Source organism: Lagopus muta, chromosome 11 (assembly GCF_023343835.1).
Source record: "Lagopus muta isolate bLagMut1 chromosome 11, bLagMut1 primary, whole genome shotgun sequence".
In the NCBI taxonomy this organism is placed as follows: domain Eukaryota; kingdom Metazoa; phylum Chordata; class Aves; order Galliformes; family Phasianidae; genus Lagopus; species Lagopus muta.
Window position 1 is genome coordinate 7,977,509 of NC_064443.1, and position 12,093 is coordinate 7,989,601.

Genomic DNA, 12,093 nt, shown 5'->3' on the forward strand with positions numbered 1-12,093 from the left:
CTCATTTTTGATTTCATGCACTAATTACTTACAGAAAAAAAATAGCATTTAAGACTTCCACTAACCTAAGTAGAAGTCAGCAACTTATTATTTCAATTAAGAAAGCCTATTACATGCTCTATTATTGTTCAGATAATTATGTCACGTATTTGTGCCAGGTAATGCTAACCTAAAAATACTGGATGCTTGATTACAGAGTTCAGTAAAAAAATAAAATTCCTGTAGCTGTGAGAGAATGTCAGCTTTCATTTTCATTTAAAAAAAGGGAGATAATTTTATAGTATGTGCTGTCAATTTTTAATGTAATAGAAAACAGAATGTACAAATATAAGATCTGCATGGGCTATTTAACAAACTCATTGATTTCCTGTTAGGCAGTCAAGTTGTTTTCAAGCCTGGACTATCTCCTCGCAGTGAATGGGATAAAAGACATAAGACTCTCAACTATTCTTGTCATTATTCTGCCTGTGACATTTTGGGAATATTTAATGGTGTAAATTATTTTAGAGCTAACACTGTAGAGATTTTTCTGCACAACTACCCAAATGTTCTGGAAAAAAGGCACATAAGTAGTATTGTTTTTATAAGCAAACTGCTCTAAAAAGAAGCTGAAGTTTGGTCTCCACTGATGTTCTGAGACAAATGATGTTCATTACTATTTTTTCACTCCTTGCATAAAATGAAGCAAAATAAAAGCTGCGTTTATGCCTTATCATTTATTAATATTGGATCAGAGGCTTCCAGGAGAATGCTTAGTCTTTCATATCAGTGTGTATCCTACAGAATCATTAATCTATGGCTCTTTCAAACAATAAACTATAATCAAGCATTTTTTGATTAATGTTTGTGTACATTAACTGCTTTTTAAACTTGGATCTTTCATTGGTTTATAGGGTCAAGAATAGCAACCCAGTGACAGAAACTGCAAAGCAACATCTGATTTAGAAACGTGCAAGAAGGTGAAAAAAATCAAGAAATACTCTTTGAATTGATAAACTAGTATACATGATTAACTATTACAAAACTGTAATGAATTCAAAATAATTAAGTTATCAATTGCCTTGTATTTTTAGAACTGACACCCAAGTCTCATATATTTATGTGGAGTACAGTGGTATGAAAGCCTTTGCAAACTGACTATTCATAGATTATTAATTCACTGATCATCATTATGCTAGTCTCTCCTCCTTTCATAGTTTCTCAGTATCTTAAAAGGAAATATCTGTTGTCACTAAATAAGGCTTACTGTTCTCCAATTACCACAAAACCTAATGTTAAAAATTCAACTGCCTTCAGTATAGCAAGATGAACAGTGCTTAGAAAACACTACACAAAGATGTCAAAAGCTTGTTTAAAGATTTCTTCTGTTTTGATATTCTGCTTTAATATTAAAGTATATCTTAACATAAGTTTTGAAAGCATATTTCTCAGCCTTCAGTTCTTTAAGGTTCATTAGATTGAACAGAAAATTTGAGACAGTGGCCTTCAGATAAAATGTCCTACATTATTCATCGGGTTAGAAACAAAGGATGATTTTAATTATCATCTACATGTTCAACTATGTCTAACAAATTTAAATATATCAGATGCCAGAAATTATATGCCTATTTATATCTACTCTGCATATAGCATACTCTTTATTACCCGTGAATGCAAATTAATTATAATCTCTGTGTTGAAGTAGCAACAGATTTACAGAGCAGTATAACTGCTACTGAAAAATGGTATCTGTATAATACACATATCTTGTGGAGGTAATCTGGCTTAATTTGGCTCCATCTCCAAAAATGAATTCCCATTAGCACTGAGTTGTACTGGGTGACATCCTGGAATGCATCTTTCAGCTATACTTCATCATAAAGGAATTCAGTGCGTCCACTCCAACACAATTTCTGGATACAAACCACAGTGCAGTAAGTGGAGATCAGGAGATTTCCTTCAAGTATGAAGTCTTGATCATAACTAAAACTCTAACATAGATGCATTCAAAGACTGGAAAACTGTATTACTGTGAGGCCTGCTGTTGTTTAAAATTTGGTTACCTGAATAAGACAGTGGATTTGATTCAAAAAAAAAACAGAAAATACTTCTGTGAAACTGAAGTATTGCACACATCCCCTCACATTTACAGCATGCAAATATTTTGTGAAACCAATTCTGTAAATAAATTAAAAAAAAAAATCATAAATCCTGATCTTCTTTTAGACAGAACCTTTTGCAACACAGACAACATTAAAAATCTGATGAGCTAAGCTTTGCTGGCTCTCTTCCCGCACATAGAAGACCCTTCTGACAAGGCTCATCACGTTATCCTTTCATGTGCCGGCATGCTACGAATTAATGTCTTAACTTGGGTTAAATAAATCCCTTGATAACCCGCTCATCTCTTGAACTAACTTTCTGATGACTGATTTACCCTTTTCTCTTTATTATCTGTGACTGTTAATGGGTCATTAAACATGTAACTACTGGCTCTGGATGTGAAACTGTGTTACTTACAGCAAACAATTACATTTGCAAATATTAATTTTCATTTGAAACATAGAAATCTACCTGCTAAGTAATGATATTTCATTCCATTCAAGAACTTATTCTAAAATCAGAATCCTTTAGAGCTTAGAGAGACTTTCATGTGACACTCAATTTGTAGGGAATATACAGGAGCAAACATCACTAAAGACTCCTCTCATGGACTCCCCATACATGCAACAATTGACTACAGAAGAGTTTTGTGCATGAATGATTTGATGCACTAAGCCTGAAACTGGAAAGAAGAAAGGCTAACAGTGGATTCACGTAAGAGAATGTGTAGTTTCAGAAGCTCTTTATTTCATGTTTCATTTCTATATTCAAATAGATAACTGAATCTTTAAAATTGCTTCAGTAATATGGATTTATGTTACAGGTTTATTTTCAAATCATATAAGATCTCAATAAACTGTACATCTTCCAGTTATGAAATTTGCCATAAAACTCATGTCACCATTTATTTTATTTGTATATAATTAGGGTATAATCAAACACAAATACTGGCAATGAGGGTAGGCAAAAGGTTGTTTCTTTACAACACCCAGACTAGCATTAACATGAATAAGATGTTTTACCAGATACTCATGCATTTTAAAGCTTTATCACTAGATGAAGCAGAAACCCAATGCTTCTTACAAGAAGTGGCCCGTGAAATCAGATTTGCAATGCAAAAATTTATGGTCCCCTTTGTAGTGAAAGCCTGTGACATGTTATCTCACTTAAGTAACCAGTGCCAGATATGCAACTTCTGTTATCAAGTTACTGTCTCCCAGAAATGCATTTTTGGCTCTCTCAGCTGGTCTAAAGACCTATTTTAGACTATGATGGTGGCAGCTAATTTTTCTAGTAAGGAATATAAGATAAATGTAAACCTCTATATAAGTGTTGTATATTCTAACACACACATCGAGGGGAAGTGAGGGGGAGAGGTTTCTACAGCTAAACATGATCTCAAAAAATTCTTCCATATGTGGAAAAGACTGCAAAGTTAACATATAAATATAGATATATATAAATATACACACCGAGCAGTATGTATACATTTATATCACATTCATTAAACCTCAAAACATAAAATAAATTCATTTGTGTAAGCAAAGGAGAGGTATAACTTTTCAATATACAAAATCCATCTCCTTGAGGTATCATAGACAGCAAAACCTATGCTCTACTTGTTACTTTCAATACAGCTTCGGTTTATCAGGCCCTGTAGTCAAATTACAAATTAAATATAATTAAAAGGTATATGAAAAGTCATCTGGTTACAGTATAATTAAAATTAAGAGGTAGGAATAACAAAAACACTAATAATTATTACATATTGATATTGATTTTTAATTAAATAAAATGAGAAAATTTAAGCACGTTTATAACTGCAAGATGGTAGTATACCAAAATCTAGAACTAGAGAAACCTTACAAGAGAAATTCCAGCTCAGAGCGGATTCTCACATTTCAAGCCTTGTTGTTTTGTTCCATCACAGCTACTGTGTGATCTATAAAGAAATGCAGGTATGCAAGCATTCTCCTTATCCTCAAAATCTGGGCTGGAAGTTTCTGTGGAAGACCACTCTAGTTTTCCTTTTAGGTTGGACTAGATAGAAATAGTTAGATAGACATCAGAGGCAGGAAAAATTGTCTGCATCTACTGAAATAAGCATATGATAAGATTTACTGGCTTCTGGAAAATGCTAGGCAGAAATTACATCCTCATTAGAAGAGAAGCATTTGCCATTTAGTAGCATGTTTATAATAAGCAATATAACTGTTATAACTGCATACAATTTAATAGGAAAATTGAGTATTTAATGGTGACCATTATATAAATAGCATTTTATTGTATTTAATTCAACAAGTCTGAACAACCCATGACATGATCACAAGTTCTGTGTTCCAGAGGGACAATATGCATAGCCAAGATGAAAAATTAGAGGAAATACTTTAAAATATGAAAGTATTTATGTGACTAATTTGCATTGCACTCCTTAGATCTCAAAGCAGTAATTAATTCAGCACAATGCCAGTTATTTACAGTGGATATGCCTAGGATTGTTTATTCTGTATGTACCAACAAGAAAACCTTGCCCTGCCCGAATTCCTAAATTAAATAAATCCATGTGACTCTAATGAGCTTAGTGCAGGCTCAGCACTGTGTTAATGCAATTGCGTGCTTCCTTGCAGCCTGAGGTACCAGCAGAACAAGTTCACATACATTTAGTGAACAGACAAGAACAAGCTCACACCTGCCCAAATACAACATGTAAGCATACAGGATAAAGAAACATACAGAATGTTAAACAAAATCTGGGGTCAGAGATGGAGCCAATAATTCCAATTTAGTGAATTAAACACCCATATCACGTGATGTTTAATGCAATAAAATATCTATAAAGTATATAAATATATATATTTTTTTCCTACTTTCCTCAACAACTGAAAGACAAATTTTTAATGTAGCAGAAAACTCCCCAGACTTGGTACTTCAGGTTTCCAGACATTACAGTTCTGCTGAGATTGAGTGTCCTATTCAGGCTAATGAAATCTGAAAATTTCAGTTTTCAAATAGCCATGGTTATTTGAGTGAGCTGAAATAATCTGTTTTGTTTTCTGTTTATTCTCCTTCTAAAATTGTGTTGTTTGTTTTTTAAAGACAAATCCCAGTTTCAACATTCTTGAGGCCTATTCAGGAGTTTCAGGTTGGCAGCTTTCCAGTATTGCCACAGAATATAAGGCATTATGCTAATGGCCAGAACTGCCAAAATACACAAAGTAGCATGTACTACTTTTCCTTTAAAATTATACATGGATCTACATGGTAATTTGCAGATCAGGATCCAGACACCAAAATAATAATTGTTTGACTATATTATGGCTCTGATTTCAAAGTGATACCGCTCTAACAAAATGCCATCTGAACTGTTTGGTGTTTTCCACATTTTCTTCCAGCAGCTCCAAGAATATTTAGTAGTTCCAGCTGATATCTTGTTGTCAAAATCAGTCACCACTTCATAAATCTATAACTTTTCAAGAACCTATAGTCTTCTTCAAGAAGTTACTTTTGGTGGCATACTACTATTTTACATCATTACACTGTTAATTTTCATGCATTACTGCATTAAATTTCTTTTCTCAAATTAATGAAACTACCATCATATTTAAAAACCTAACTGAATTCAATACTAAGATGTCAGCTAGATGGTTCTATAGAAGTAAGTTGACTTTCTTTCTGGAGAAAGGCATTAATGGAAACTTCATGGATACACTCTGACTCATCACTATCCTAAAGAGAAGGACTTTTCGTTTTGTACTTCTTTGCGAGATTTCAGAGTAATGAAAATCATGATGATGAATTGGAGATAACCTAATTCTAAAACACTACTGCCTTGTAGAAGGGCCATCAAAAATGTTTTAGATATGACCATAATCTCTATGTAGCCAGATAGGATAAAAGATGTAAAAGAACATGCTATATGCTTGCACAACCATATGATATTCCATCCCCAGTTATACCTTTTGAGAGCAGCACCAACTTTCTGGAAAGGAGCCAACTCCTTATGGTACACCCTATTATATTCATCTTTTCTCCAAATCCATGTCTTTTTTATGAGAATATCATCTCTCATCATAAAACAAAATTAAAATGTACTTGTAGCCTTGGTGACCATGGAACAAAACATACAATTTTGATTCAACTACAGTTTGGGAATTCAAGAAACATTATGAAATGAGAAACATTTTTCATTTTACGCATCTCAAAATCTCCAGATCTATGAGCAGTAAGAAGATTTGACAGCTCTTATTGTCATCAGGATTGGCAATAAAGTCTCCAATTATGAAAATTTTTTGAATCTCATATCTTTAGTCTTCCACTGTGTAGGTGCTGTATCAAATTCTCCCATTTTTTAAGGAGGATAGAAAGAAAGACAAGGAGAATGTAAGACCAGTGAGACCTATCTCTGTGCCTAGAAGGCCTTCTACAAAGGAGTGACAGCATCAATGGACAAAGGAAGAGCAAGTGATGACATCTATCTAGATTTCTGCAAGGCCTTTGACATAGTCCCATATTACATCTTAATCTCTAAATTGGAGAGAGATGGATTTGAAGGGTTGAGTATTCAGTGCTTGGGTAACTGGTTAAACAGTCACAGCCAGAGGGTTGTGGTCAATGGGTCTATGTCCACAGGGAGGCCAGTCACAAGTCATGTCCCCCAGGGGTCCAATTTGGGACAAGTTGTCTTTAATATCTTTATCAATGACCAATGATCAATCAAGTGCAACCTGAGTAGATTTGCAGACAACACTGGACTGGTGTTACAGTGGTGCAGTTGATATGATAGAAGGCACACCATCCAAAGTGACCTGGACAAGCTCAAAAAGTGAGCCCACGTGAACATACTGAGATTCAGCAAGGCTGAGTGCAAAGTGTATCATCTCAGTCAGGCAATACTAGATAGATATAGGTAAAGATGGGAGAACTCACTGAGAGCAATCCAGAAAAGAAGGACTTGAGAATTCTGGTGGATGAAAAGCTGGACATGAGGCAGTAGTGTGTGCGTGCAGTCTAGAAAGCCAACAGCTTCCTGAACTGCATCAAAAGAGAGGTGGCCAGCAGGGCGAGGGAAGAGATTGTCCCCTTCCACTCTGCTCTTACAAGGCCCCATCTGGAATACTGCATCCAGGTCTGGGGCTCCCAGCACAAGAAAGATGTGGAACTGTTGGAGCAGGTCCTATTTGCAGCCGTGAAGATGATCAGTGGGCAGAAAAATCTCTTCTATGAAGACAGACAGAGGGTGCTTGGCTTGTTCAGCCTGGAGAAGAGAAAGCTCTGGGGAGACCTCATTGCTGCATTTCAGTACTTAAAGGGAGTTTATAAATAAGATGGAGATTGACTTTTTTTGTGTGTGTGTGGCCCAATAGTGACAGCAGAAGAGTTAAAACAAAAAGAGGTGACATTTATGTTAGATGTTAGAAAGAAATCTTCAGAAGTTTGTGAGGCACTGGAACAAGTTTCCCGAGAGAAGTTGCTGATGTCTCATCCCTGGAGGTATTCACATTCAGGCTAGATGGGGAACTTGGCACCTGATCTGGTGGATGTATATAACTGAACTACATCCTTGCCACACAAATGTTTTTTTTTTAAGTAGAGGTGCCAGCTGTGATTAAAATAATCAAGCATATTTTATACTATGTAGTCCACAAGCAATAACTTGAACCTAGGGCCACATCGGAAAGTTCTCATGAATCTGAACAAGTGATAGCAAAAAAATGCAACTTTTTCATATGGAGACCATTCTGGACTTAGAGGTCTGTCATACATGCCAGTAAGAAACGTTTCTGAGATAGCATGAAATGTAAAACTTGCAGGTAAATTAATAATAAGTGAATATGGGTGCAAAAGCTTTCCAACTTACATTTTTCCCTTCATAGCAATTGTTACTGAGTAAAAATTATAATGAAAACATGACCACTGAAGGAAAATATCAATACCTGAACCAAATAGCACCACATTAAAAGTAGGATGCCTGTGTATTTTTCTTCCAAGAAACAAGTAGTACATCAAGATCTTTAAAACAGGTATAGATTCACAGTGCTTTACACCTCTAAGAGTGAAATATCTTACTAATTTTAACAAGTACTAAAATGAATATGCAAATATTTTTACATGCATATATACATGCGAGTATTTTCTTACTTAAATGTAGCAACACAAATTAGAAATTCCAATATAATCCATAAATATGAAAATTGTTTCAAAATTATCTCTTACTCTCTGAGATTCCTGAAGAAACTTTCAAAATCCTTCCCAACATCCACAAAAATGGCCTCTGTGTTACAATATTCACCACTTCCTTTTTTTTGTTTGTTTATTTATAAAATAAAAAATGTTTTCTTATTATAGTGCATAGTACACTATTGAATGGAAAACAGAAGTTTGCAGGGCACATGGCAATCAAAGTGATGGACAAAAAAAGGTGCTGTTTGGAAGGCTAAATAATACAATCCCAGAAAAAATTAAAATCCACGATTTAAAAATGTAAGCTAAAGAAATGACTTGAATTCAATCATACGTATTGACTTTGCTGCTTCCCAAAAGTTTATTTCAGAAAGGACTTTGCTGTGGAACTGCTGTTTATTTACTTTACAATTAAACATTAGCTAGGTTAATCCACTGCTCAAAGAGTCTGGAAATTTAGGGATGGCAGTACCTCAGCAGAAAACCTCATCCAACCAGTGTACAAATATAAGATGAAATAAATCAACTATCATGTGCAACAGATACTTGTGTAACCTGTTCTTAAAAATCTGCAAGAAAGGACTTTCTGCTACATCTGTAGTAAAGAACGATCATGTTTCTTTTGACTTACAGATTTGCTACACTTACACCTAAAAAAAAATCTGGTTTGGTTTGTTTGCAGTTCTTTTCTTTCTTTTTTTATTTATTTTTTATTTATTTATGTTTGTTTGTTTTTAATAAATAACCTAGCTACTCCTGGTATACTTTGCCACTCCTACTCTTTCTCCAATGGGCACTGGAACACAATTGATCATCGTCCTCTTTACAACAACATTTTATATATTAGAAGACTTATGACTTGCTCTTAGTACTTTCTAGACTAAACAAATCCAGTTCTTTAAGCTTTCCTCATAGGTCATGTTTTCTAAAACTCCTATCATTCTTACTGCTCTCCTTTTGTCCGTTTCCAATTTGTCTATCTTTCTTAAAGCATGGTGTTCAAAACTGTATACAGCTTTTCAGATGAAGTCTCACCAGTGCTCGAGAGAGCAGAATAATTACTTCCTGCTTCTCCTCCAGCATTACCCAGAATTAGATGTAACTTCACTACAGTGGTATTCCATCATTGCTTCATACTGTTTGAAATACAGATTCCTTTTTTTTTTTCCATTATATGGCCTCAGTACAGGTGAAGTCTCCCTTCTAAATGAATTTTTTTTTACTGAATTTCAAATTATTTATTTCAGACTTAAGACAGAAATCACCAATCAGGTGATGATTAGGAAAGCCTACAGAGCAAAGCAAATATAAATAATGCACTGGGATAAATAAATAACGAAGAAATTTCACTACTTTCAATACTTTATAATGACAACATGTTATTAAATCTATTAACTATTCTACCATAGGTAATAACTGTAATAATACTAAAGTGTTGTTTTCCATATATAAATACGAAAGTTAAGCAGATGCGTTATTTTTGGTGGATCTGGTCTTAAAGCTTTCCAGAAAGAAGAGCTCTGCTATTTACTGTTTCAAAAATATCAAAACAACAAAATTTTTGGCCAAAGCAGCTCCTTCACTCAGATGTCTCAAACAAAAAGTACTGAGCCTGCACATTAGACACTTAGCAAATTTCTTCCTATCAAAGGAACTGCAGCATTATCTGAAGAACAACACTGAACTATTATAAAGGACAGTGCAGTAATCCTAATCAACCACTAAACATTGTTACCTCTTAATTCCAAACAAATATTGTATAAATATTATCATTTTAAAACTATGATAATGAATTTATTTTAATAATTGTGTTTTACTTTTCCCTTAACATTCAAATTATTAACATTACAAAATATCAACAAAATCAAATGAGTTATGTATTTCCAAAATAAATGTTTTGATTTACAAAATTTGTGCTTATTTATAAATAAATATTGAAATTCACAAAATCAAGCCAGTGTTGGACTTAGGAATATTATTTTTTCTATATGTAAAAATTTCAAAGCTAGCATGTTCAATTAATAAATCTTTTGAGACCATCTTATTAGGACAGTCTTGAAACAGAGGATTTGAAGACTAATAGTAAAAGAGTGATTCGTGAGCAGTTTTTCAATACAACATTCTGGAATTCTGTTTATTGTGCCTAGTGAAAAATGTGTCTCTTCCCTTTAATCTATACCTGTTATTTTATAGCTTTATTGTTTAAATAATGAAAAAATATTTTCATGAACGGCTTAGAACTAGTGGTTTACAAGATACCAAATGGAAATACTGTATAAGTTTTAAAGTACTAATTATTTCTCCATTTACTTTAAATAAGCTCCCAAAAACTCCAAAAATTGCATATTTTTGAAATCAATTTAAGTAGGCCTTTGTAATTAAAAAGTTGAATTCTGAAATGCTGAAAAAGTATCTGTGAAATGTTTTTAAAAGGATAGAGAAATATAAGATCCCAGACATAACACTGAGATTCTTTTGAGTTGGAAACAAATGCCACACCTACTAGTTTCTGCTCAAAGAACACATCACTAATATTGCTTGTTTTATTTGTGGAATATTTGTTTCACCTTGAGATATCAAAACTGTAAAATTACAGAAGTGAAGCATAGAAAAGAAGGGACTGACCTGATCTGGAGAGGGTCTGTGGTTGGAGTGTTGTGGCCTCCCAGGAGATCGGTGATGGTGATGGTGGTGATGGTGGTGGTAGTGGTGATGGTCATCATCATAGTTATCTGCCATTAGTTTCATTCTATTTTGTGTCTGTTTAAGAGGGACAATGAAAAAATTTAATACATGCTGGAACTTACTAATTAGCAGTGTTTGGCAAGATCCTAGCTCTTAGTTCTCTCTTTTTTTTGGTGGTAGCTGCAAGGATCTAACAATAGAAGTCAGGATTGCTGGCTCAGAAACAAAAGGAAACAAATAGAGAAAGATAACAAAGCATGTGAATATAACTGTCTCAGTTTTCACTTACACAGAATAACACAAAGAAATCAGAAAAGGACATGATTCAGGATGTTATGTTCGACAGGTGTCAATGAAGACACTGAAGTTTTCTAAATTTACTATTTTAGAAGAGTTGCCTATTTTCCAGTTTATTACTATGTTTCAATAATTCTCTACATGGAAATCACTTGAGTGAGTCGTGCACAAACAATACACTGGAAATAGACACTTTTCTATTGACATTAAATTTAGGAGTATGAAGTCAATTGCAAAAATTCACAGTTCCACTTGTGCCCCAAGGTGGCAGGACACATACAGAGGGACACTGAAAAGCACATTACCCCAAGATTTTGCTCAAACTGATCATTCCCAAATTGAACAGGTGATTTTAAACACCACGCATTAATTTGTGTATATTCCTAGGCTAACAGGCCCAATTGGATTCCAACTGGTAATGTCCATGAGATAACTAGCAGCTTATATCTAATATGTTGTAACTAGTCTTCAAGAATTCAGGTAAATACATTCTCCTACGAGAACAATCTTATACCAAAATTTCTGCTAGGAAAACTTCACTGGTAAATATACTTTAATAGAAAATGTAAAAACTGAGATTTCAATTAAGTTCCTTGAATTTAATTAGTTTTGCTGAAGTAGAAAAGAGATTTTGAAAAACAAACAAACAAAACAAAAAAACAAAAGAGAAAAATAAAAAAGCGAGAAGAGAAAACCAAATATTCTTACTACAACATATTTGCACTACAAAAAAAATGTAATGAGAGGAAAACCATGAACCACTGGGATCACACAAAATCCTAAAATGTCTTCTTTGCAACTAATTTTGTTTTGAAATATTGTAGTGCTTCTCATTACATGCACATGATA

At 33.9% G+C, this 12,093-nt stretch overlaps 1 protein-coding gene across 6 annotated transcripts in view; it reads right to left on the bottom strand.

Annotated features, from left to right (window-relative positions):
* The window catches only part of ERC2 (ELKS/RAB6-interacting/CAST family member 2), a 428,344-nt gene that overhangs the window by 111,416 nt on the left and 304,835 nt on the right, over positions 1 to 12,093 (bottom strand). For 5 of the 6 annotated variants that reach the window (XR_007379214.1, XR_007379215.1, XR_007379216.1 and 2 more), the window contains exon 19: positions 10,888 to 11,022. Coding sequence is in view for 3 of the 6 variants with exons in the window: in XM_048956930.1 (XP_048812887.1) it covers positions 10,888 to 11,022 (135 nt within the window). In the remaining 3 variants the exon portion in view is untranslated. Of the gene's footprint in view, positions 1 to 2,950; positions 4,123 to 10,887; positions 11,023 to 12,093 lie in introns of those variants that run through there. The other variant, XM_048956931.1, reaches the window with a different exon arrangement.